At 47.9% G+C, this 23516-nt stretch overlaps 1 protein-coding gene across 31 annotated transcripts in view; it reads right to left on the bottom strand.

Annotated features, from left to right (window-relative positions):
* CACNA1C (calcium voltage-gated channel subunit alpha1 C) overlaps positions 1 to 23516 on the bottom strand; it is a 557751-nt gene that overhangs the window by 154203 nt on the left and 380032 nt on the right. For 30 of the 31 annotated variants that reach the window (XM_084766402.1, XM_084766399.1, XM_084766397.1 and 27 more), the window contains exons 6-7: positions 14474 to 14632; positions 8717 to 8913 (exon numbers count right to left, since the gene is read on the bottom strand). In XM_084766402.1, coding sequence (XP_084622528.1) covers positions 8717 to 8913; positions 14474 to 14632 — 356 coding nt within the window. The remainder of the gene's footprint in view (positions 1 to 8716; positions 8914 to 14473; positions 14633 to 23516) is intronic. The other variant, XM_084766417.1, reaches the window with a different exon arrangement.

Raw genomic sequence — 23516 nt, 5'->3', positions numbered from 1 at the left:
CTACTACCTTGACCTGAGCTGTTAGGAGCCATGCAGGATCTAGGGGTATGGGGAGGGGATCTTGCCTAAATTCTTCCTGCTGGGTTATTTTCTGGAAAAGAAACAGTTCCCCAGTGCTTTAGGAAGGTGGATTACCTCACAGACCATTTTTTTCCCCCATCATGGAATAGGCTTAGCTCATTTGGCCTTTTGTGGCCATTAGATCTTAAGATGTGCCCTGAGGCGGGCTGATCCTGGGTTGTGAAAAGGGCCATCATCACTGACGGGGCTGGAGACTGCAGCTTACATCACATTAGATGGAGTCTGGGCAGCAGAGAGCTCAACCTCAGGGCTTCACAAGCGAATGGGCCAGAAAAGGCAGTACTTTCCCTGCCTTAGGCGTCAGAGAAGGGTCTTGTCCTTGATGCCACAGGCTAGACAGAGGAGGTAGTTAGCCTGTGACTGGAGGACTGGTGGAGACACTCTGTGGCAAGTCACGGGCCCCCACAGGAGGAAACGGGAGCCAGAACTGGCCCCTCTGGGCTGTGGAGAGCTTGCTGCATCTTCTCAGGACTTCCTGTCCAGTGGCTCCCACCCTCTCCCTACTGCACCTTGAACTGACTGTCGGACCTTCTCTAGACTTCTGGCAGGAGGGGGTGTGAAGCCAGGGCACAGGACTGCGTTTCTATCAAGGAGAAAACACATTCTGACCCAGCTCCTCAGCTCCTTTCTTCTGATGTTTTCCAAGCATTAAACACATTTTACTTCTGGCTAGCTGAAAATGAGGCCTGAACTTGTCTTTTGTGAACCTAGCTTATAAGCCTCTAGGGTCCTATGGCATCGGCTTCCTGGCTGTCTCCCACCAGCCATTCTCAAAGTGTGGCTTTAAGCACCAGCACCAGCAGCTGTTTGTTTAGCAACGCAACACTCCGTGTCACCATGGGGCTCTGGGGTGACCCTGTCACCCACTTTCTCAGACACTCCAGGTTGACTGGACGTGGGATACGCGGCAGGGCTTGTGGCCCCTTGTCCTGTATCACAGTCTACCTGGTGGCAATCGCATTGGAAGGCATGACTCTGCATCTCCACAACATTGGGCCCTGAGGTGACCAATGCTGGGACAACCAGGACAACCAACAAAAGTACATTCCCAGGTCTTGTCTCCAAGCCTAGAAGCTCAGGGTAGTTGTACACCCGCACTGTGACTGTAGTCGCTGTCATCCCAGGCAGTCTTCCTAAGGAGCGGCATAATTTGATGGCTGCCGCCTCTGTCTGACTTCTCCCTCCGTTCCTCCGTTGAGTTTTAGATGGTGCGCTGTTCTCTGCGTGACAGGACTGAAGACGGCGAAGCCCTCAGAGCCCCGCTGCGGCTCCGAATGGCTTGCTGTTTTATACATTAGAAGCACCGTGTGGAGACTGAGGCTGTGGCCCACTGGTGTAAACTGAGTCACCGAGGAAGAGTTCTCCACATACGTCCACACCGCAGTGCGACTCAGCTTAATCATTTGTTGAGCATTCCCGTTCCTCCATGCCTTGCTCTATTTTCCCGTAGCATTTCTCACTTTATGACCGTGCGGCTTTCTTTCGTTGTCGCCTTGGGTATCCGTTGCCTTACGAGCTGTACTGCAGTTTCAGGAGCCCAGGTGGCTTTGGTTTGTTTAGGTCACTGCTGTATGCCAAGTGCCAGGAGCAGTGCATTTGACAGGCACTCAGGAAATGTCTGAGTTGGTAAACCTAAGACCTGCTAGGCTTTGTACTGCCAACAGGAAGCTCCTGCTAGCCAGGGACACTATATATATCAATGATAAGGACAGGGTAGCAGATGCAATTGTAGGAGGGAAGTAGAGAAGACAGCTGGATGAGGCTGCGGAAGCAAGGGCCAATTATCCGACAGCTGTGTGCACTGTGCACACTGCGGTCACTGACAGCAGGGGGAGCTATGGAGCACAAAGGGAGTCCAGGGGGCCAAATGACCCTGTAGTAGCAGTAGGTTTGCTTGCTTGTTTCCCACCAAGGACTCGGCCACTGTTAGAACCATGTACACAGTTGTAGAGCCTTCCTGGTCATAGAGTAGGAGTGAAGGAAAGAGCGGAATGCCCACCAAAGTGGCACTGGTTAGCAGAGGTGGGGGTGGGGGTGGGGTGGGGGGTGGGTAGGAAGGGGGCAGTCAGTCTTTATGTGGATTCTGTTCCCAGGGCCCTTCCTTGACCAAGAGGAATCTTCTGAGCCAAGAGTGCAAAGGAAACCAGACTGGCGGAATTAGAAGTTCAGTACGTCTTCATGCCAAGAAGAGGAAAGCAAAGCCAAGCCAGTCGCCACAAGCAGCAAAGATGAAAAAGGACTAGGGAGAGAATGGCAAGGGAGCTGTGTACCCAGCCATGTGGCTTTGCCATGCCAGGGCCTGCACATGCCCCCGTTACATGGAGGGGAGCCTTTTGCCTGCTCACTTGGCATCCTCATCGAATCACCAAGTGCTTGCTGTGGGATGTGTAAGACGTGGGTGCTGCATTGGACCTGAGGCTGTAGTAAAAGAACTGGGTGGGAAGACGCCCCAGCTGGGGTGCTAGGCACTTGCCAAGCGAGGGAAACCAGGGCCTTAGGCGATGAGCATCTTTGTGGCTTTCCCCCCTCAATTGCTTGTTAACATGGGTCAGAGCAGAGCTCGTTCTTTTCCGCTAAGTCAGTGGTTCTCAACCTCTTAGTAGGTCACGACCTCTTAGAGGGGTTGAATGACCCCCTTCACAAGGGGTCACCTAAGACCCTGTGAAAACACAGAGATTTATATTATGATTCATAACAGGAGGGAAGTTACAGTTATGAAGTAGCAAGGAAAATAATTTTATGGCTGGGGATCACCACAGCATGAGGAACTGCAGTAAAGGGTTGCAGCATTAGGGAGAGGCACTGCTCTACGGGCTTATCATGTTTAAGGAGAGTAGGGAGCTCAGGAAAAGCTGGTGTGAATGATAGACTCTCACCAGAAAATAGGCAAACAGACAGGACTCTGGGCACTGTCCGGCAGTGTGCCACACCCCCAGAGCCCATACCCAGCTTCTGTGCTACCAACCTACTCTAATAACTTTTTAAAGTAAGATTCATTTATTTGTTTGTTTGTTTATTTATTATGTATACGGTGCTCTGCCTGCATGTACACCTCCAGGCCAGAAGAGGGCATCAGATCACACTATAGATGGTTGTGAGCCACCATGTGGTTGCTGGGAATTGAACTCAGGACCTCTGGAAGGACAATCAGTGCTCTTAACTACTGAGCCATCTCTCCAGCCCCCATCTAATAACTTTTTGGCTTGGTCTATATCAATACCACAGGGAAGAAGGCAGTCTGGTCTGCTGGAGCAGTGTGCCTTTACTTATCCTGTGGGACAGGTAGGAGCAGAGGCTTCAGCAGGTGTTCACATGCTCTCTGCAGCTGGGCCTCACAGAGCAGGGCTGCCTCCAGGGCCTGGGCAGACAGTGAGGCAGAGGCAGGGCTAGTGGCCTCCTCTAGCTTCCTTCCTCCAAAATAGTCCCAAGCCCTTTTGCCTTAGAGGTTCCCTTGGGTTCTTGATCAGTCTGGGGGGCTCTTCCTGTGGGTCACACAGACAAGGAAGCTTAGCTTCCTCAAGGTCTGCAGTGGCTTGAGCTAGAGATCTGAAGACTGTGGGTCCACAGAAAGCCAGGGAGACTTGGGGTTTCCATATCCCATCCTGCTTTGGTCCCTTCCTTGGTCATGGGACAGGTATTTTTAGAGGTTCAAGACAGAGGAGAGGTTGGGAACAGATGGAGATCAAGGGCATTTCTTGGGGGCGGGGTGTGTCTTATCCTACCATGCCTGAGAAGACAGCCATCTGAAGGAGATGCTATAGTCTGAAAAGAAAGCACCCTCCGTTCTGCCCTCTTCTTCTAGGCCACCTCCTTTCCAGGGGAGCAGACTGGGTGGAGAGTGCACAATGGCGCTGTCTCAAGCAGGGTGATGCTGCATTGATGGGATCCTTATCTCCAACCTGGGAACTAGAGCCACTCAGCAGAAAGGAATAATAAAGCCTCACCAAAAAGGGACCCAGCTTGCTGTCACCCTTATCTGGAGACGCAAACAAAGCAGGTCTTCTCAAGCCACTGGTTAGAGGCTCTGGGGTGTGTAAGAGCAGGAGGCATGTGGCTTCCCTGAAGAAGGCAGGGGGCATCCTGGTTCCTCACGCCCAAAGTCAGCAACATTCAGGACCCCGGACCTGGGACTAATTTTGGATCTTCCTTTGTTGAAACAAATACTATTTAACCAAAACCGAGCAAAGGGAATACTAAAAGGAAAACACCATAGAGCCTCCTGAAGGTAGCGTCTAACTCAGTGAAAGGGCCCTGCCTTGTACCTTTAAATCCACCACTAATCCTTCCTCAGGGGGAAGGGGTGGGGTGGGAAATACCTCCACCATGAACTTCCTGAGGCTTCTCTGACCCGGGTGATTTTCACATCACCTGTACCCTCTCCTTCTCACCACAAGCTCTGTGGATCTAGAGACTAGATGGTTGCCACAGGTGCCAAGAGAGTTCCACATTTCCCATCAGTGGGCAGGTGCAAGTCATAAAAGCCACCATCCTTTCCACTCAGTGTCTCTAGTGTGAGTAAATGTCCTCGGGGGGCAATAGCTCCTGATGACCCATGCGGCCTGGAACATGAATGTCCACCACACGGGTCACAGAGTAAGAAGCAAAGTGAATCCTGCCCCAGTCTTGTGCACCAACCCATTTTTGTTGTTGTTGTTGTTGTTGAAAATTCCCTAGGAAATGGAAACAGTAAGAGGCTCATTCAGGTGTGGGGAAGGCAACAGAGCCTAAGAGCAGGCAAGCCAGGAAACCGAACTGCATGCATTCAATCAGCCTCCAGAAGCAGATGGGCTGGTGTCCTGACCTTGTTGGGGAGGGTATGAAGGGGGGAGTGATATCCTCGTCTGGGAACAGCTGACTCACAGTTGGAAGGGCTGCTAGCAGGTGTATGGTGTGAGATAATGCCTGAAACTGTATCCTACCGCCACCAGACACAACGAGTGAGAACACTCATGGTGCCCCACTGTTTTCTTGGGCTTGCTAAGAAACTAAAACAGTTTACGCCAACATCCAAAGCTGCTAATGGATGCTTTCCCAAGACATGGCATCTGTTCTCCGGTTCCTTGTTCAGCCTCAGGACCAAAATTTCCATGCCCCCCAGAGTGGTCTATTTGATGCACAACCCTGCCATTCGATCAGGGAGGCATACTGTTTTGTAAATACTGCATGCCCGATGTTATGAGTTTCTGGAAAGCAGGTCTTACTCTTCTCTGTCCCCCAACCAATGTCATCCCTGATTCTGGGAACATAAGACATGCTCAATAAATATATGTTCAATTGAATTACTGAACTGCAAGAATTCATCTAATATTAGTAAAATGAATGAAGTGAAACTTATGGCTGAATGAATAAATGAATGAATAAGTGAGTAAGCTGATGACATCTTTGAGAGACGCTAATTCTCTTCATCACTGTGTTTATAATCCTCTGGCACACCGTTTAGGTAACAGATTCTCTGTGTTAGGCAGATATTTGGTTCAAAGGTGAGAAAATCTCACATCTGAAAAAGATAAGAAAACCAGTGGAGATGTTATTTGACCCTAGATTCTTCATTCTGCCTTCCCTTTTCTTCTTCTTCTTCTTCTTCTTCTTCTTCTTCTTCTTCTTCTTCTTCTTCTTCTTCTTCTTCTTCTTCTTCTTCTACGCTTGGGCATTCTGGGAGTACATGGAGAGGCTTTGGTTTAAAGAGTTATTTCCTAAGAAAACAACATGGAAGCCTGAGTTTTGGTTTAGTTTCTTTTCTCTAGAAACTTCTATATAGCTGTTTGAATGTTTAAACTGAACCCAGCTCCGGGTGTTCCACTCATTGTTACACAGAGGAGTCTCCACTGCTCCCCTTGGGTCCTCTAGACTTGTACTTCACACTTGAAGGGCAATGCATCCTTCTTCGGGGAAGACCCACATCCCTGTAATTCCTGGGAGCTAAGCGTCAGACTGGTTCAAATCCAGCAGCATCCTAGAAACACTGTGGAGATTCAGCTGGTCCTATTTTTAGGGCTTCAAACTCAAACTTGCATCACAATGGCTTGGAGAACTTCCTCTGCGGACACTAAGTTCCTAACCAGGACCTAGAAGGCAGCTCTGAGGATTTTTATATTTAGAAAGCACTATGTTTGATGCTAAAACATTTTGAGAAGATTTGAATATCTGGGTTAGTGACACAAGCCTAGAGTTGAGGAGGAGGATTGCCTAAGAGAAAGAAAGGGGAGAGAGAGAGAGAGAGAGAGAGAGAGAGAGAGAGAGAGAGAGAGAGAGAGAGAGAGAGAGAGAATAGAAAGAGCAATAGCCATAGAAAGGTCAAAGTAATTAGAGGAATTATCTGACAGCAGGAGCACTGAGCTAGAAGGTGCCTCTATCATGAATAACCACCAGGAAGCACAATCTCAATGTGTGTGTGTGTGTGTGTGTGCACATGTATGCATGCATTCAAGTGCACACTCACATGCACACACAACTCATGTTTGCACTCACATAATCTGATCATTCAGAAAGGACTGTCAAAGGGAAGCATATGCCCAGGCCATGGAGCATCTTCACCTCTGACAATTTTTCTGTCCCCAGCCTGAGCTCCATCACACCCTCAGGAGAGAAGGTACAACACAGCTGCTGAAAATTGGTAGTTACTGTTGTGTGCTCCTTCACAGTCCCCGCTCTAGCTGTCACTGTGGCAGCATCTTAGGGTCCCATCTGGCTGGTATGGTATCAGTGACTTGCGGTGAGGGAGAGAGAGAGGGAGGGAGTGATAAAGGAGGATTGGAAAAGTACAGGAGGGCCATCAGCAAAGTAAATTATACTCATTCCCCAAATGCCTGCACCTGCCCGCAATGTGATGCTACACCCGGCTCTTCCACAGCAACTGAAAGCACGGGCTGGGACTCACAGGATGAGACTGTGGAGCCCAGCACCATAGAGTCATATGGACTACGGCCTGCGGTGGAAGCTGGCTATTCACAGAGACCTTTCTGTCCTTGGCTCATTAGGACAAATGAGTAAAGGGTCCTTCATGCAAAGAAGAAGGAATAATTAGGGCCACCAAGGAAGTTGGTTTGCTCTACTAAGTAGAAGAACTTGCCTAACTACGGAAAGCCCAACTTCCATCTCATCGCCTTTCAAATTATACGAAACCAGGTTCTCACCGAGATCAAGCCTGAAAATGCTTCTCAATGTTTCATTTTAGCCTATGGTAGATATGGATGACAACCAGCGTTGTCTGCTGATAGCACGTCAACACAACAGCCCTGCCAGGCCACAGGCTTCGGTGTTGCTCAGCTCAGAATCTCGTCTATTCTATTCTATAGACAGAGCTTCTTTGGCTGAACTGGATCTTACCTGTTCCCAACTCCTCAGTGCCTACAGCACTGTGGCTCACAAGGACCCTCAGTAAACATCTGCTGGGAACAAGGTATAGGCAAACTGCAAGGAGTCACTTAGAGAGAGGTACGAACTCTGCAGCCACACTGGGCACTGGCATGCTGACACTGACGTCATGGCTGGGGAGAGGAGGGCTTTGAACTTACAGAAGGTTGGTATGCGTGCGAACCGTGGGAAGCTAGGTCTCCTTGCAGTTACAAAGCTGCCTTGGATTCCGGGAGACGTTGGCACTTGTCTTGGCCTGGCTTCTCCTGGCACCCACACACGGGGCATTCCTTTGCTTCCTCTCGGGCTTCCTGCTCTAGTTTGCTGACAGGTTGCGGGCAGCCTCTTAGCTGTTTTCTCCAGGGCTAAATGGATTTGACTATTTGAGAAACCTGGGGATGATGATATTTCTCAAGACTGGCAGCATGCTTTATTCGCCCAAATTCTCAAGTGCAACAGTGGGTTCTGGCAAGCCATTTCTCATGCTGAAGTGGGGGAACACCACAAAGATGGTATTTTCTGTGGCAGTTTTTACGAATAATGGACTCGGCTCTGCCAGAATGAAGACAGCTCAAATATGGTATGTGTATTTACTGGCACGTCAAGGAAAAAAAAAAAGTGGCAAAGCAGTGGTGGCTAGCAAGACCACCTTTTTAAAGTTAAAGGAAAAAATACCCTGGATGGGTTGACATTCGAAATGTGGTACTTCTAAATGGGCCTTGTATAACAAGCAGAGCCTCTGGCCGACAGCTAGGGAGACTTTGATGGAGTAGTCTAATATGTAAAGACTAACATGAGAATTAGAACACAGCAGCATGCCACAGGCCACACAATTCAACACAAGAATCAGTTTTCTTTATGGTGCCTCCTTTTAGATCAGCTCTGACTTTTTCTCTAGGAATTCTGCCTATAGCTCCCTTGTAGGTAAGAGACAGGAGAAGGTTAAGAGCAGAAAGAATTATAGAGCCAGAAGAGGAGCTGGATAGAGAGCCCTTATGTCAGGTGCAGCCCAGCTCACCCGCATAGCATCGGCTGCACACCAGTAGCCCACGCTGTGGTTGGCAAGTTAAGGGTGACCCTCACTCAGGTTGCCGGTGAGGGAAACCCCGTAGACATTGACCCATTATGCTTTGTTTCTCAGGAAAGCCCTGGGACAAATCAAAGACATTCATCAATTGCCCCCTCAGCTTCTGGGACCCAATATCACGGGGAGGAAGATGAGATGTCAAGAGAGGCCTCTGGCCCTCCATTCGCCCGCCCTCTGAGCGCCCCATCTGCGTACCCAGTACAGCACGTCCGTCCAGCCCTCCATGGTGATGCACTGGAACACTGTCAGCATGGCGAAGGCGAAGTTGTCGAAGTTGGTGATGCCGTGCTTGGGCCCGTCCCACCCGGGCTTGCACACGGTCCCGTTCTGACACTGGCGCCCATGGCCCGTCTCCAGAGCACAAGGGGAAGGGTCCTCTTCTGCTGGAACGTCTCCACCACCAAGGAAACGGGGGGGGGGGGGGACGGAAGGAGAAGCAGCGGCGGCGGGGGAGGGGAAGGGGATGGGGAATGGAGAGGAGATGACGGGTAGAGAATGAAGAGAAGACATTAGAGCGAAAAATAACAGGATCAGGCCGATGAGTAACCACAGCAGCAACAGCACACACTTCACTTAGCGCCCTCACGTGGGGATTAAAAACACAGGAGCCCAGACATTCATTTCAGGGGCGCAATGACGCAGGGTCTGTATTTTCAACCAAATGCTGTGAACACTGCATCTTTAACCACACTGTTTTCACGGACACTAAGGGTCCGTTCTGTCATAGCATGGTAAAACATCCAGGTGGCCAATCAGAAAGTGACAGTCATGCATCCCTTCCACGTGTAAATCGCTCTGGAAAGTAAAGACAAGGTGAGGGATTTAGAATCTGTGAGACTGAAGTTTTTTTTTTTTTTTTTTTTTTTTTTTTATCTTGCAGCTGTAGAAGAGTAATAGCAATAACAGACCGAAGGCCCGAGTTTGAACAAACAATTGCCTCTGACAACAGTGAAAACGCAACTCCAGAGACAGAATCTGCCCGTGGTTCTCCATTTAGAGATAATAAGATGCCCAGATCCTTCTCCTCTCTTATAAGGATCCAAACCATCACAGAGGGATTATTTTGCCCATGGGAGATGGGCTCTTTATGGAAGATGGCTGGCTAGATGGCTGTTGGTGTCTGTGGCTTCTAACTGAAACTGTTTCCTTTCAAGAAGAAAAGGGGAGGTAGAGAAACGCTAACCCTCAGCTGTGAGAGGATTGTTAGGACTGTAGAGGCGAGTGCTGTGGTTGAAAGTGTGCGCCACTGTCTTCCCCATCTTCCTGGGGACACCAATCACTTCCTCCCTACGTCACCTTCAACTACCCCTATGTCCTTGTTTGTAGTGCACTCTTGCTTCTGTCTCCAAGGCCTAACAAGCTGATTTGTTCTCTGTCTTCATAGCTTGCAGCATGCAGATAAAGTCACAGCGGAAGAGGCTCTTTGTGTGCCCTTTCCTTCTTCGTCCTTCTGCGGGCACAGGGCTTCTGAGGCCAACCACACTGCTGCCCTCCAGGCTGCTCTGTACCTGTGTGTCGCTGAGCAAGGCATTTCACTGCATGTTTGTCTACTCTCCAGAAGACAGGGGCATCTGGTTCACTCCCAGGCCTGGGCTGTTCAGAATAAAGCTGCTTCTTAGCTTATGCTCTGCCTGGTGCTGTACTCAGTGACCAAGGGGACAGGTCTACACTACTGCTCTCGGAGCTATCTGAGGGTAGCAAGGTCCATACCGTTTCCTTATGTGAGGTCTGGCTTTCAGGGGCTACGTATTACAGAAGCTGAACTAAACTGCTACAACTTTTTATGACTTTTAAAACTGATGAATTGTTAGAGATGTGGATTTAATGCTGTTGAAAGAAGAGAAATGAAAGTTATTTTCAAACCCAAATAATACGCTAAAAATAGCAAAGCAAGGCACCTAAAAAATGAGAGTTGAGAAATGGGAAAACGAAGACCACATAGATCATTAATTCCTTTCTTAGGCTAGAAGTAGCTTTCTAGAGCCAGGGGGAGCAAACTGCCCTGCACACAGGTTCCTAAAACAGTAGGAATAAGGAAGGTGGGGTCTGCCAAAGCCAGCTCAGGGTGCTCACAGGGAGGAGAACATAGTTGGAGAATTTCAACTCTATATTGGAATGGAATGACACCAAGGGGCAGCGATCTCTCTTGTGGGTAAAGGGAGGAAGGGGCTGAGCTTCTGGAAGCTCATCCTCAGGCGCACGGGCTGCGGTGCTATTTTAAATCTTCCCTGAACAATAAAAAAAAAAAAAAATCACAGAACAATTAAGAAGCAGCGATGATCCAGTAAAAATAGGTATCTATAAAAAGGAACACTTGGAAATGTGAACACACAGATCAGTGGGTCCTAGTGAGTGACATGTACTTCTGGGCAAGAGAAGCTAGCTGAACCGTATAGTTGTGCTGCTTTCTTCTCCGGTCAAAGGGTCCTGGGGGGAGGAAAAGAGGAATGTGAGGAGGGAGAAAGAAAGCCACGTGGGCTGTCCATTTCAGAACAGACTTGAAGAGAGTAGTCAGTGTGCAAAAGATCAAATTAAGTCTTTGGTAAGAAAAAGGAGATTGTAGGCATGGACTCAACTTCAGCCAAAATGGAGTCCCCTCGGGAGCTGTCTGCAGGGTTCCAAGGAAACAAACAAACAAACAAACAAACCACCAAGACAACAGGAATCTCATTTTTTTTTAGGTTTCAACTTAAAGGACAAAATAGAATGGTAGTGACTTCATTGCTAGGTTTAGCCAGCAAATTCTGTGCCAGTCTCAGGGGTGATTACCAAGCTGGGGAGAGCTACTGAGTGCCCTGGCTCCGGATCCACTGGACAGATGGAACACGCAGAAACAAAAGGTATCGGCATATGGTAATGTATCTGCCGAGCCACCAGGAAGGGGCCTTGTAGTTGCCGGGGAATTAGGAGAATACGGCCTCTTTTGAGACAATCACTGTTGGACACTGGACACACAACAGCCTAAAGGCAGAACAATAGCTCCCAGGCAGGCCAAAGCTTTCTTGCAGGGATCTTACAAGAAATATGGGTTAGAAATCTTACAAGAATATAAAAACCCAGCCTGTGAAATAATATCAGAGTTTAAAAGTAAGATTAAATTATAACAAAGACTCACTAAGCCTTTTGTAAAATCTAAATATGGCAGAAAATGTTGATCGAAGTCTAAAATCTAAACAACAACAACAACACAAGCAAACGTGACTGATGTTGGCTTCGAAGGGGCGTTTGGACCTCTTCCTAGTCTACGGCTACGAGTGTGACCAGATCCCTGTGGGTTCTTCCTCTTCCTCATCGCGGATGCTCACCTGTGGGAACCAAATGCTGTTATTTTGGGCGGATCTAGAAGGCTGTGGGCCGTGGGCGGACAGTGTGAAGAAGAAGGAAGATGGCAATGCAACTGCATTGTTCCAGAAGTAAGCCTGCCGTAGCCAGGAACCCTTGGGCTCCTACTGGAGCCTCATGGTCCCCTTGAGGGACATTCTCTCATTGCCCTGTACCCTGGATCATATGGTTACCACCCAAGAGGCTGATTGGCCTTTGAAGTTGCTGGCTAGAGATAAACCCATCACAAAAATGATGTCATGAGTGCAGTGAAAGGAAGAATGAGATAGCTCAGTGATTCTCCTGGCCTTGTTTACCCTAAAGGCTAGTATGACCTTAAGTTGACCCCTCCAAAGGTTGAGCATAGTATGGTCTTTTTCCTAAGGGCAAAGAAGGTCTTTGGTGCTAGAGATGGCTGGAGGGCCTTCTGTCTGTACCCTAGGGAGAGATCGTCATCTTCTTTTCTCTGTCTACAATACTCAACATTTTCTCATCAGTTGAGGCCACTGAGGCCCTAGTAACAAACCCCATGACTCTAACAATTATTCAAGGCTACATTTCGCTTATAGCCTTATAAGAACCTCACCAGGAGGAGAAGACATACTTCTGCCATCTTCCCTTTAGGATTACAGAGATGACTAAAGGATTTAAGCAGCTCTCCATGGCTTTGTGCTGCGCTGATGTTTGATGTTTTGGCACAGTTCCTGCCTTTGGTTCTATGACAGAATCTCTCCCCATTTCGTTGGTGAGTGTCCGACCATTAGTCACTGCCAAACTGATGGGGAATCATTGAGAGCAGGTAACTCTGCCAGAGCCTAAAGGATCTGGGCTCAGTGGGTCACTGATCATGTGGTGTAACTGCATAACTTGCTAACGTCAGTTCTTAAGGAGTTCCAACCAAGCCTCACCATTAACATATGTTACTGGTTCAGGGTTAGCTACAGATCAGCTGAGAAAGAGGAAGGATTTGAATTAAAGGGAGACACTGATGATTATATTGTCTGGTATTCTTTAAGCAATGTTGAATGTCTCAGAATTTTAGATGAAGGTAAGGAACTTGGTCTTCCTATTAAAAAATAATATATCAGTTTTAAACTGTCACCCAATTGTACACAGTTACAACTCAAATAATTTGAAAAATCTAAGAGTGAATAATTCATCCTAAACGTATTTTATAAGCAAAAATAAGATGATTCTGTAAATACAGATTTATAGGCATTATTTGTCTTGCTGCGACCTTGTGACAGCGGCTGAGCAACCCTGCAGAAGCTCCACCAGTCTACCTAGTCGCAGTACCCTCTGTATCACAGGTCGTAATGCTGGCTTCTGGGTGTGACTGTCCCATCTCACTCTGCCATACAGATTGGTGCCACCATCACCCACCAGGCTTGCAGCTTGGGCTAGATGAGAGTGAGAAGACACAGAGGAAGGAAGCCTCCGTTGCTAGTGCTCCAGAGATATGCTCTCCAGTTTCCTCAACACTGCCCAAATGAAAACAACAGGTCTAGTTTAAGAAATGAAATAATAAGATTTAGCACTGACAACAGCTTTGGAATGGGAAATTTTTTCAATGGTGTGTGTGTGTGTGTGTGTGTGTGTGTGTGTGTGTGTGTGTGTATGCGTATTAGACTACTTTATATGTCTGCTTAAAACCTTATCAATTTCTCGTTTGTTTCTTTTTTTTTTCCTAAAAAAGAGAATGGTTAATGTGTTCTTTTCTCTTATATTATGTGTTGGCTGCTTCGCTCCTATGTAAGTCTGTGCGCCACCTGGGCGCCTGGTACCCTTGGAGGGCAGAAGAGGTGTACAATCCCCAGGAGATGGAGTTATAGAAGGTGGTGAACTGCCACATGGGTGCTGGGAATTGAACCTGGGTCTTCTGAGAGACTTAGTGTTCTTAACCACTGAGCCACCTCTCTGGCCCCCTGCAAGCCAAAACTCTGGTGCCTCTTAAGAAAGTGCTTGACTGACAAGCCAGCTCTGCGGGACAAAACAATGGGTTTAGGAAGGAAAACAAAGAGGGGAGGCTCAGAAAGGCCAGCTTGACGGTTGTAACGTGGAGCTGAACTGCTGACAGCCTCTTCGCCTATTCTGGGATAGGAAGGGACGCTGGGGTTCTGCCTTTGGACGGAGAAGAAAATCGTAATTGCAAAGGAGCAAGGGGTAACTCTGAGAGGGTAGATAGATGGGTGGTGATGGTGGGGGGTGGGGGTGGTACAGACTTCCCGCGGGGCTTGGATGCTGAGCCACTGTGTACACGTGCTCATCATGCTCATCAGCCAGCAGTGGCGGCTCACATACTCAGAATCTGCTTCAAGAGAAAGAAGCTGATGAGAGATGGATGCTTAATCTTGCCTCTCCAACTGTGTAGGTCCTTTACACGGTGCACAGCAATGCTGGACAAAGCTTATACCTGCTGTTTGAACTGAAATCTGCAGCAGTCAAAGCGGACATTGAAAATGAGAGAGAAGGAATGCCGACCCCATGCCTTTTGTGTCATCATGGTGTCAAGCACGAGGAACTGAATGCCTCCTTCAGCTCCACAGCACAGGTGGCTGCAGCTCATCCACTCCAAGGGAAAACACCTACAAGGGGAGCAACATCCTCCTGGATACCTGTTCCTCCTCTTACCTATTATGCCCTCCTGGTTGTAGCAGGTCTTATGCATCTTCCCCATGAAGAGCTCCAGGCCGATAATGGCGTAGATGATGATGACGAACAGCACAAGGAGGGCGATGTGCAGCAGAGGCACCATGGCCTTGATGATGGAGTTCAGGACCACCTGGAGACCTGGGCAACAAGATCGTCAACAGTAGCAGCAGCCGAAACCCCCGCCTCCTCTCTGAGTCAATGCTGTCTTGGGTACCACGCTAACATGACCTCCTGCCATGTCCTTCACAGCTCAAGCAGGAGCCACCGCAAGTCCTGTGTCTCAGATGAGGAAACAGAGGCTCAAGGTCACCAAGGTCGCAGCCAGTGAATGGCAGAGCGAGAGTCTAAATTTAAGTTGGCTCGACTCCAAGTCTGTCCCTGGAGGCACATCCAGATAAAAGGATCAGCAGATGCTGTGCTTCTAAGGGGGAGAACATGCTGTGTTCATCCTCACCACCAGGATTTTAAATAGCCCGTCTCGGAGACACCCCAGTGCGCTTCCTCCTAGAGCAGAGCTCAACACAGTGAGGACTCACTGTGACTACACAGCCCCCCAGGACTTAGTCATTCCTCGGCTTCTCCATGCTGGATTACTAGAGCCGACCATCAGCCCACCCACTCAAACACACAGGGCAGCCTGGTGGAAGGGAGCCCGGGAGGGGGCGATTTCCAGTGAGGAGACTACTTTACCAGCAGGACACATCTGAGAAACATGTATCAGGGCCAGGGGAATAGCTCTAAAGGCACCTTTTTTTTAGTAGCAAATAAGGGGACCGCTCGCCAGGTGGTGAACAGTTCTGTAGGGGACACACCATCTGAATGTCACACCTCAAAAGCTCCATAGAAAAGGACCTCTTATTCAATGGCATGGGCTTTTAGTTTGGAGAATGGAGAAAGTTCTGTAGATTAGATGACTCTGATCCGTAAGCCACACTCAGAAAGGTAGTTAAAACAGCCAAGTTTGCCCTGTACTTATCACCAAGAAAAAAAACAAAAAAACAAACAAACAAAAAAACCAACCAAACAAACAAAAAAAACCCTAAGAGTACCCAGATATTATTGTGAGGAAAAGAAGTAAATGACAGCTCTGCAGAGAACACTTGTCTTCTCAGGGTACCTTAGGGTTGGCAGGCTTGTTCTGCTCTGCCGTGGGGGGAGGAGGACAGGCATTTAGCGGCGGCACTAAGGATGCTCCCTATGAACAATACCAGGAAGGGGCTGCTGTAGCTGTTCAGGTGATAACAGGTTACTCTGATTAGGGAAATTTCCATGAGCTTTCTGGGAACAGCAGATAAACTGGGTGTCCACATCCCGGGAGATCAGGGTGAAGACATCTGCGCAGAACATCATCCTGTGGGGTCCTCCGGCACTCACAGGGGAGCAAAGCCCCTGGCAAGTCCCACACGGGGCTGGCTCATATAGCATCGCCATAGGACCTGCCGCCTTTTTCCTATCTACCCTCTCTGACACCAAGGTCTGTCTGTTCTGTTCTTCGGTACTCATCTGTGACCCTGTTCCCTGGAGAACGGCAGCCGGCTGCATTTCTCCAGCTCCGAAGCACTCGCTAAAGCTCTGAGCTGTAGGCCAGTGGTTTCCACAAGGCTAATTAGACGAACTCTCCCTGGCTATTAAGCCAAGCTGAGGAAAAGGGAAAAAAAATTAAAAAAAAAAAAAAAGAAAGCTAGAATAATTTTACCTGTGAATTAATGTGAGCACTTTGCAGGCTCCCATTAGAGCAAGATGTTTTCTGATCCAAATGACTCCATTAATTAGCGAGTTGTACACACATTAGTGTTAAAGTCAGCTAAGCCATAAGGAAAGCTGAGCTCCAAGGCAACTTTCAGGAGATGCTGATAGGTGCCAGGGAGCCTTCTAAGTGCCCCTCACAGAGGCTGGGAACCCCATATCTGGCTGCCAGGCCACCAGGGAGGCATCAGGCTTCCAGCATCAGCAGCTTCAAGTGCCAAGAAACAGACAGGTGACAGACGTAAAGGAGCTGCGATCTGGTTTGAAGACAGATGGGCCACACAAAAAGCCACTCCAAAAACCTTTCGCGCCTCTTAGGAAAAAGACCAGGATTTTCTAGTGACCTGCAAGGCACTGTGGGCCCCATCCATCATCTCTTCATATAGCCCCGGCCCTATCCCTCTCTCTGGGATTTAATCAAACAGCATTTTTTTTTTCGATTCAAAGATCCCTCTGTCATGTGGTACCAGAGGATGATAATGGAGCTAAAAGTGCCTGCTGCTTGACCACATGATGACTCTCATAACATCGCTGCACAAGTCAGGTATCCCTCATGACTGTGGTGCCTCCCTTGGCCATCAAAGTGTGACACACAGCTATGGGAGGTGTATAATACATAAAGATGGTGGCAGATGGCTGTGTGACTGTTTACTGCATTGGCTGTACTGTCAGAGTCTGATCTCTGGGAGTCACACGGTGGAAGGAAGAGAACCAATGCTCACAAGTTGCCCTCTGACCTCCACATGTGTGCTGTGGCAGGTGTACACACACACACACACACACACACACACACACACACACACACACACACATCTCTCTCACATATACACACACTCTCTCTCACACACACACAAAGACCCAGGGGAGAAAAGAAATAAATGTTTAAATGTGTTTTATTATTTTTGAAATGCTCATAGTAAACAATGTGTGGTGACAGCAGTAAGTACAGCATCTTGCATGGTTACATCTCTGAATCAAGAGGCCGCCTCCACCCCTGACCTGTAGCGAGGTCTGTGTAAGTGCGCTGTGGGATGGTCACTGGATACAGAATACCTAATGTGCATTTCTCAGATACTGTACAATTAAGGATGGCACAGCTGTTAGGCCTTCTTCCCCTCCCCTTACACACACACACACACACACACACACACACACACACAGCCACAGGGACCATTCCTTCCACCCAGAATGCCTTGTCTGGATTTTCTCGGGCTCCAGTTCATCAGCTCTCGGCCCAAGCCTCCCCATCTCTCCTTTTCCAAGAACCCTCCTCCAAACCCCGGATCAGAGTCGTTTCCTCTGACAGGTGCCCTCTTAGAACCATTTGATCTCCTTTGTAACATTCTCTTTGAATTATATGTTTTATTTATTTTTATTTTTAATTGACATATTCACTTTACATCCTGGTCATAGACCCTTCATTCCTCTTCTCTCAGTCCCTCCCTCCCACCGTCTTCCCCCTACCCCACCTCCCCTTCTCCTCAGAAAAAGGGGAGCCTCCCAACTCACCCCAGCACATCAATTCACATCAGGACTCAGCTCATCCTCATCCTCTGAGGCCATGCAAGGCAGTCCCGATAGGGGGAAGTGACCGAGACCGAGCAACAGAGTCCCTGTCATAGACAGAGGCCACAGAACTTACTAGGGGACCCACAGGAAGATCAAACTGCCCATGGGTCACATATCACCCTGCCTACAAGACATGCAGAGATAAAGACAGAGACAGAGAAAATGTCCAACCAGTGCCTGGCCCAATCTGAGACCCTCCCCACGGGAGAGAGCCGACCCCTGACACCATTAACGATACTCTGCCATGTTTACAGACAGTAGCCTAGCATAACTCTCCTCTGAGAGGCCCAGCAGCTGATTGAGTCAGCTGAGGAGACTCACAGCCAAACATTAGATGGAGCTCAGGGAATCTTGTGGAAGAGTATGGGGTGGTGGTGGTGGGTGGTGGGGGTGCATAGAAGGACCTGAAGGGGACAAGAACACCACAAGAAAACCAACAGAGTCAGCTAACCTACACCCATGGGCGCTTACAAAGACAGAAGCACCAACCAAAGAGCACGCATGGACTGGACCTAGGTCCCCTACACATACGAATTACATGTTTTAAATGGTATGTGTATTTAAGGGTTTAAAAAACGTTATCTGTCTTTCCCGACTAGGGGGCATTTTGTGATGATAGACTATGCCTGCTCATCACCAAGGTCTGCCTGTGAGGCCTGTGCCCTGAGCACTTGGTAAACATCTGTTGCCAGAATGAGAGGTGTATCATCTGAGTGGCTGTAGCACAGTGCTGGGCTCTACAGTAATGGAGTCAGTTGTCCGGTTGTAGGATGGACAGGGGACTTCAGGAACCATGGGGCCTCAGCAGGCTAGGAAGATACTAACTGGAAGTCATAGAAGTCCATGGCTGCCCTCAGCCGTCAGCAATGCCAGTGAGTCACATGCTGTTTCTTATGCCCCTACCTCTTTGGTGGACACACCACCCACCTGAGCATCAATCAATCCAGGAAGGGCATTCCCCACACTCTCCCGCCAACCAGTTTCCAAATCCTGCTAGCTTGGTTTTAAACTACTAACAGACATGCATAGATTATTTTACTATATAAATAATACATGCAAATTACAGAGAAAACAGAAAATACTTATGAAGGAGAAATTAGAAAAAGCAGTCAGGGGAGGTACAGTCACTTGCTGTCTCAACCCTCATGCAAGATAACACCAGTCAGCTTTTCATGCCTGCTTGGGGACTTCAGTTCATGGCTTCTCCCCATCTCCCCTGTCTGCCCTTCCCCCCTCCTGCCTCAGTATCCTCTCAGATGTTCAGTTAACCAGCCTTCCAGCTTACACATCTTCCCTGTCCTTACAGAGCGCTTAGATCGTTCTCGCCAAAGGACCTGCTGAAACACGTCACTTTTGAAAGTGTACCAGCTACAGGTTCACCCCTCCTTTGCTGTGTTGGCTTCTACGGCTCCTAGTTTCTCCTTAAGCTCCATCGGCATGCCCAGCCATCTGGAGGTCCCTGGCTCCGCGCCTCCCTCCTGGTTTCAGAGTCTGCTGCCTCCCTCCTTGCCTGCCTGCCCTACCCAGAGCTCTCATCTTTGTGCCCGGGCATGTAACAGAATTCATAGAGTGAATATCGCTAAGCAGGGGGTGTCTTCAGAAAGTAAAGGCAAGGGAACCAAGAGATCAGCAGGCACCCCAGCGAGCACTGTGCTGTTACGTCAGCAGGTAAGGCTATCAGGATAGGACAAGGACACTGGTGACGAGGGCTTATTGCTATTGGTGGCTTTTCCCATGACTTAAGTTGCTGTTTTGAGGACAGTGGGGGATAGTTATTTTGGTTTGGCCACAGGACGGAAGTAGGATTAACTAGGAAGTATCCAGGAACCAACAGCCAGTCCAAGAGCACACCTGTGGGCAGGTGGCATGGGGAACAGTGGTGTGTTCACTGTCCTCAGGGCAATGCACTTGCTGACTGAATGAGCCCTTGTGAAAAGCCTCAGGGGATTGCAAAGACCGGGTGAAGGATTCCACTGATACTCCAAAGCCCTGTAATCCCATAAATCTTGTCCTGAGAGCATCTCAACTGAGGTGCAGCTGAAACGATTCTACCTGAATTATCCTACTTCCTTCTGGTCACACCTCTGAGAATCAGAGTTCAGCTATAAACCATAGCTGAAAAAGTGATACAGACAGGGGAAGTGACCTGCTTACAGGGCCACAGCTAGTGGATGGTGGCACTGGGAACAGAAGACAATCCTGATTCAGTTTGTCTGCTGTGAGGCGAGAGTTTGCTTTTCTAACCGAGTTCCAGCAAGTACTAATGCTACTTGCTGGTCCAGCCTCCATTTTGCAAGGCACAGCCCCGGAGCACCTTGCCAGCCGGGAGTCATAGCGACTGCATCCACAGCCTTCGTGAGATGCTCTATGCAGTTTGAATACTGTGGTAGGTATGAGGTGGTCCTAGTGATACACACTTTCAGGTATTTGTAATCAGTACAGCATGAAATGTACGTGTTGGATACTGAGAGACACACTGCCAGCCTGACTATACTACAGACTTATTTATTATGGTTTTTGTTTACTTATTTTTGAACACATGAGCACTGCAGAGGATGACACAGGAGTACATATTCCTGTATCCTTCACCCCAGGAGCATAAGTGATGGGCACTGGGGCCACTACTTCCAGCAGCCGTGAGAGCCTCTCAGCAGATTTACGGGTGAGACCAATGCCTGCATCCAACACTACAGTATGAAAGGTATGAGATGCTTAGCAGATTTCTTTTTCTGACAGTGGCCTCTAACATTATCACTCCTGCCTTGTGAGCATGCTCATGGCTACCTCTCACCTCTCACCAGGCAGCCTGGGCCTAGGCCTCCCCAACTGTTTCCTTGCATATCTGTTCACGATTAAACCTTCTCTTAAAAATATTTTTTTGTCCTGCCTCCTTCAAAATTGTAACTTTAGATCTCTTTGACCTGGATAACTAACTCTTCTCCTTTACTCCTTCCTTCCAGGACCCTTCTGAGTGCAGATTACATCAGAAGCACAAAGAGTCAGGACTGGCTGCAAGCAGCTTCCAGCTAGGAAGGAAAACAGATAATGTGGCCAGCTGACTGCAAAGCCAACTAACTATGGTCCCAAGAATTATTCCTGAGTGAAGTGATGCAAATACAGGTTCTTAATATGAATTTCTCAAATTAAAAAAATTTAAAAACCTTATAACCAAAGACTTACCGGTTATTGCAGAAGCTTCTTAAAACATCTACATACATTAAAAAGTTTAAATGGAATTAACCTATGACAGGGAACAATACCCCAGCAAGACCCCATACGCTAAAAAAGAACTCCAATTTCAGGAATAAAATTTATCTTTTTAAAATTATATGCCTGTGGAGTCCCACGGACCCCAAAACATTACACGTTACTGGCATTGTTCTTGGTTAGCCTCCAGAATTTGACGGCAAGACCCTATTATTGCTAAAGATACCATGAACCTGAGTCCTAAAACATGGAGAAATCAAGTAGGCATTGCCTGGGAAGCCTCGTCCGTCCTGGCTAGCTTTCACAGTGCTGAAAGTACCACATATTCTACCAGAGGAGAAAACTAAGCATCCATTTTAACCAAGTGCAAACCCTATGAGCTACAACAGTGGCTGCACTGGCGAGATGTGCCTCCTGGTGCATCAGTGGCATGAAAGTGGGGCACCGGTGGCTTTCTGATTGGATTTAAGGCCTGATTCACACGATGGAATTCATACCTGGCACAACTGTTGAAGTGAAAAAACAAAACAAAACAAAAAACAGAAACAAAGCCAAACCTGTGACTAGACAAGCTATAGGTTCCAGAAAGAATGTACTACTATTATTCTGCTAAATGAACATGTTTAATTAAACCAAGCCCTAATGACGTACCACTATATACCTACAACACTCGTCACAGAAGCTTCTTCTTCCAACACAGAATCCATATCTGGTCAATATGCAGAGAGTAAGAGACTGTGGAATGCTCAGCCCTAAATGTGGTATCTTTGTCACACCCTTCCAAGGCTCAGGGATATTCATAGAAGATTTATAAGAGCCAAAAATGGTAGATTATTATAGACAAATAGTGTTTGCTGCACATAGTGGTGTGGTAGCCCATATGAACGCATAGCGGTTATGACAGTATGTACAAGATTTGCTCAAACTTAAGTCAGATAAAATATTAACATGGAGAAGGGGGGAGAGATGAGGTCCCACCACTAGCTGAGGAGCTGTAGGCATTTACTAGCTACTAGAAAGGAAGGTGAGCTGCCCTTAAGAGTGTGGCTCTTGGGGGATTGATGACATCCGGGGCAGGCTCCATAGTAAAGAGCGTTTGGGCAAACACAAACTGGTCTTGATGGGTAAGAAAGAAAGAAATGGAGAGAGGGAAGGAGAAGAAGAAAGAAAGGAGAAGAATTAAGGAGAAAGAAAGGAGAGACAAAGAAAGGAAAGAAGGAAGGAAGAAAAAGAACAAATGAATGAACTAAAGAAATAAAGAGAAAGAAAGAGTGAAAGAAATAAGCCCAAAGGTGGATTCTTTGGTCCTTTTAAGACCATTTGAAATGAGTTTCAAGAGGGAAATATCCCCAAAATACATAGTATGAAATTCTCAAAGAATTAATAAAAATATTTTTAAGGAAAATATCTCTGGGCTGGAGAGATGACTCAGAGGTTAAGAGCACTGGCTGTTCTTCTAGAGGTCCTGAGTTCAATTCTCAGCAGCCATATAGTGGCTCATAACCATCTATAATGAGGTCTGGCGCCCTCTTCTGGCATACAGAACACTGTGTACATAATAAATAAATAAATCTTTAAAAAATATTTCTGTAGTCACCACCAAGCCAAGTCAATATCTACACATTTTTTTTTGCCTTCTTGTATAACTTTTAAGTCATGCTTCTCCTACCATCCCATAATATTTGTGGACCTAGACTTGAGTTCATCTTCTTAAAACCAGTTCCCATAAAGACGAAAATGTGCAGTCATTTAATGGCTGCTTCTTAAACACAACACCTGCCATTGCCAGTTACCACTGCAACCACTATTGCTCTTCAGGCCTCCTGCTTGGATTGGAACACAGGACGTTCTAATTCCTTCATAGCCCAGACCATCGTGCATCCTCACCCACGACTCATCTGTAAATGTTGCTTCCATCCTATCACGGCCCAGTCCAGAAACCCACACAGGTTTCCCACCTGGATAACACTGCCAAGTCCTCTTCTATAGGATGTGGACATAGTAAACACTGAAAATGTCTTTTCAGAAGGGCTTACATCTCAGGATAGTAGGTTCCAACAAGAAGCAGGCAGCACACTTCGGTCAGGATCACATCCCGGTGCTCCTTTTCCTACGTAGGTGAAGGGCAAAAGGACCACAGGCAGAGTAATGGCCCAGGGGAAGCAGTAATCACCCACATCCTGAGAGGTGACTGAGGTCCCCTGGTGTCAGGGCAAGGAGGTGATGCCCACAAGGAAGGGTCTGGGGACACAAGACACCCTGAAGTACCCCTTGCTCTTACTGAGCACCCACTTGCTTCTCCGTCCACTGAACCCCACTGGAAGCTGGAAGGCAAGGCAGCTTCCTAAGTTAGTGCCTATGGCTGGCACCCTTGGCCAGACAGCAGAGCGGTAAAGGAAGGGGAGAGAGCCAACAAGGTGAAGCAAAGATCAGCTAGAGTAGGGGTTAACGTGTCAGACTTTCTTTTTTTTCCCCCCCTTTTTAAAAAAAATTCATTAAT

This window comes from Acomys minous (assembly GCF_964271855.1).
Source record: "Acomys minous genome assembly, chromosome: 17".
NCBI lineage: Eukaryota > Metazoa > Chordata > Mammalia > Rodentia > Muridae > Acomys > Acomys minous.
This window is presented reverse-complemented; position numbering and strand designations above follow the sequence as displayed.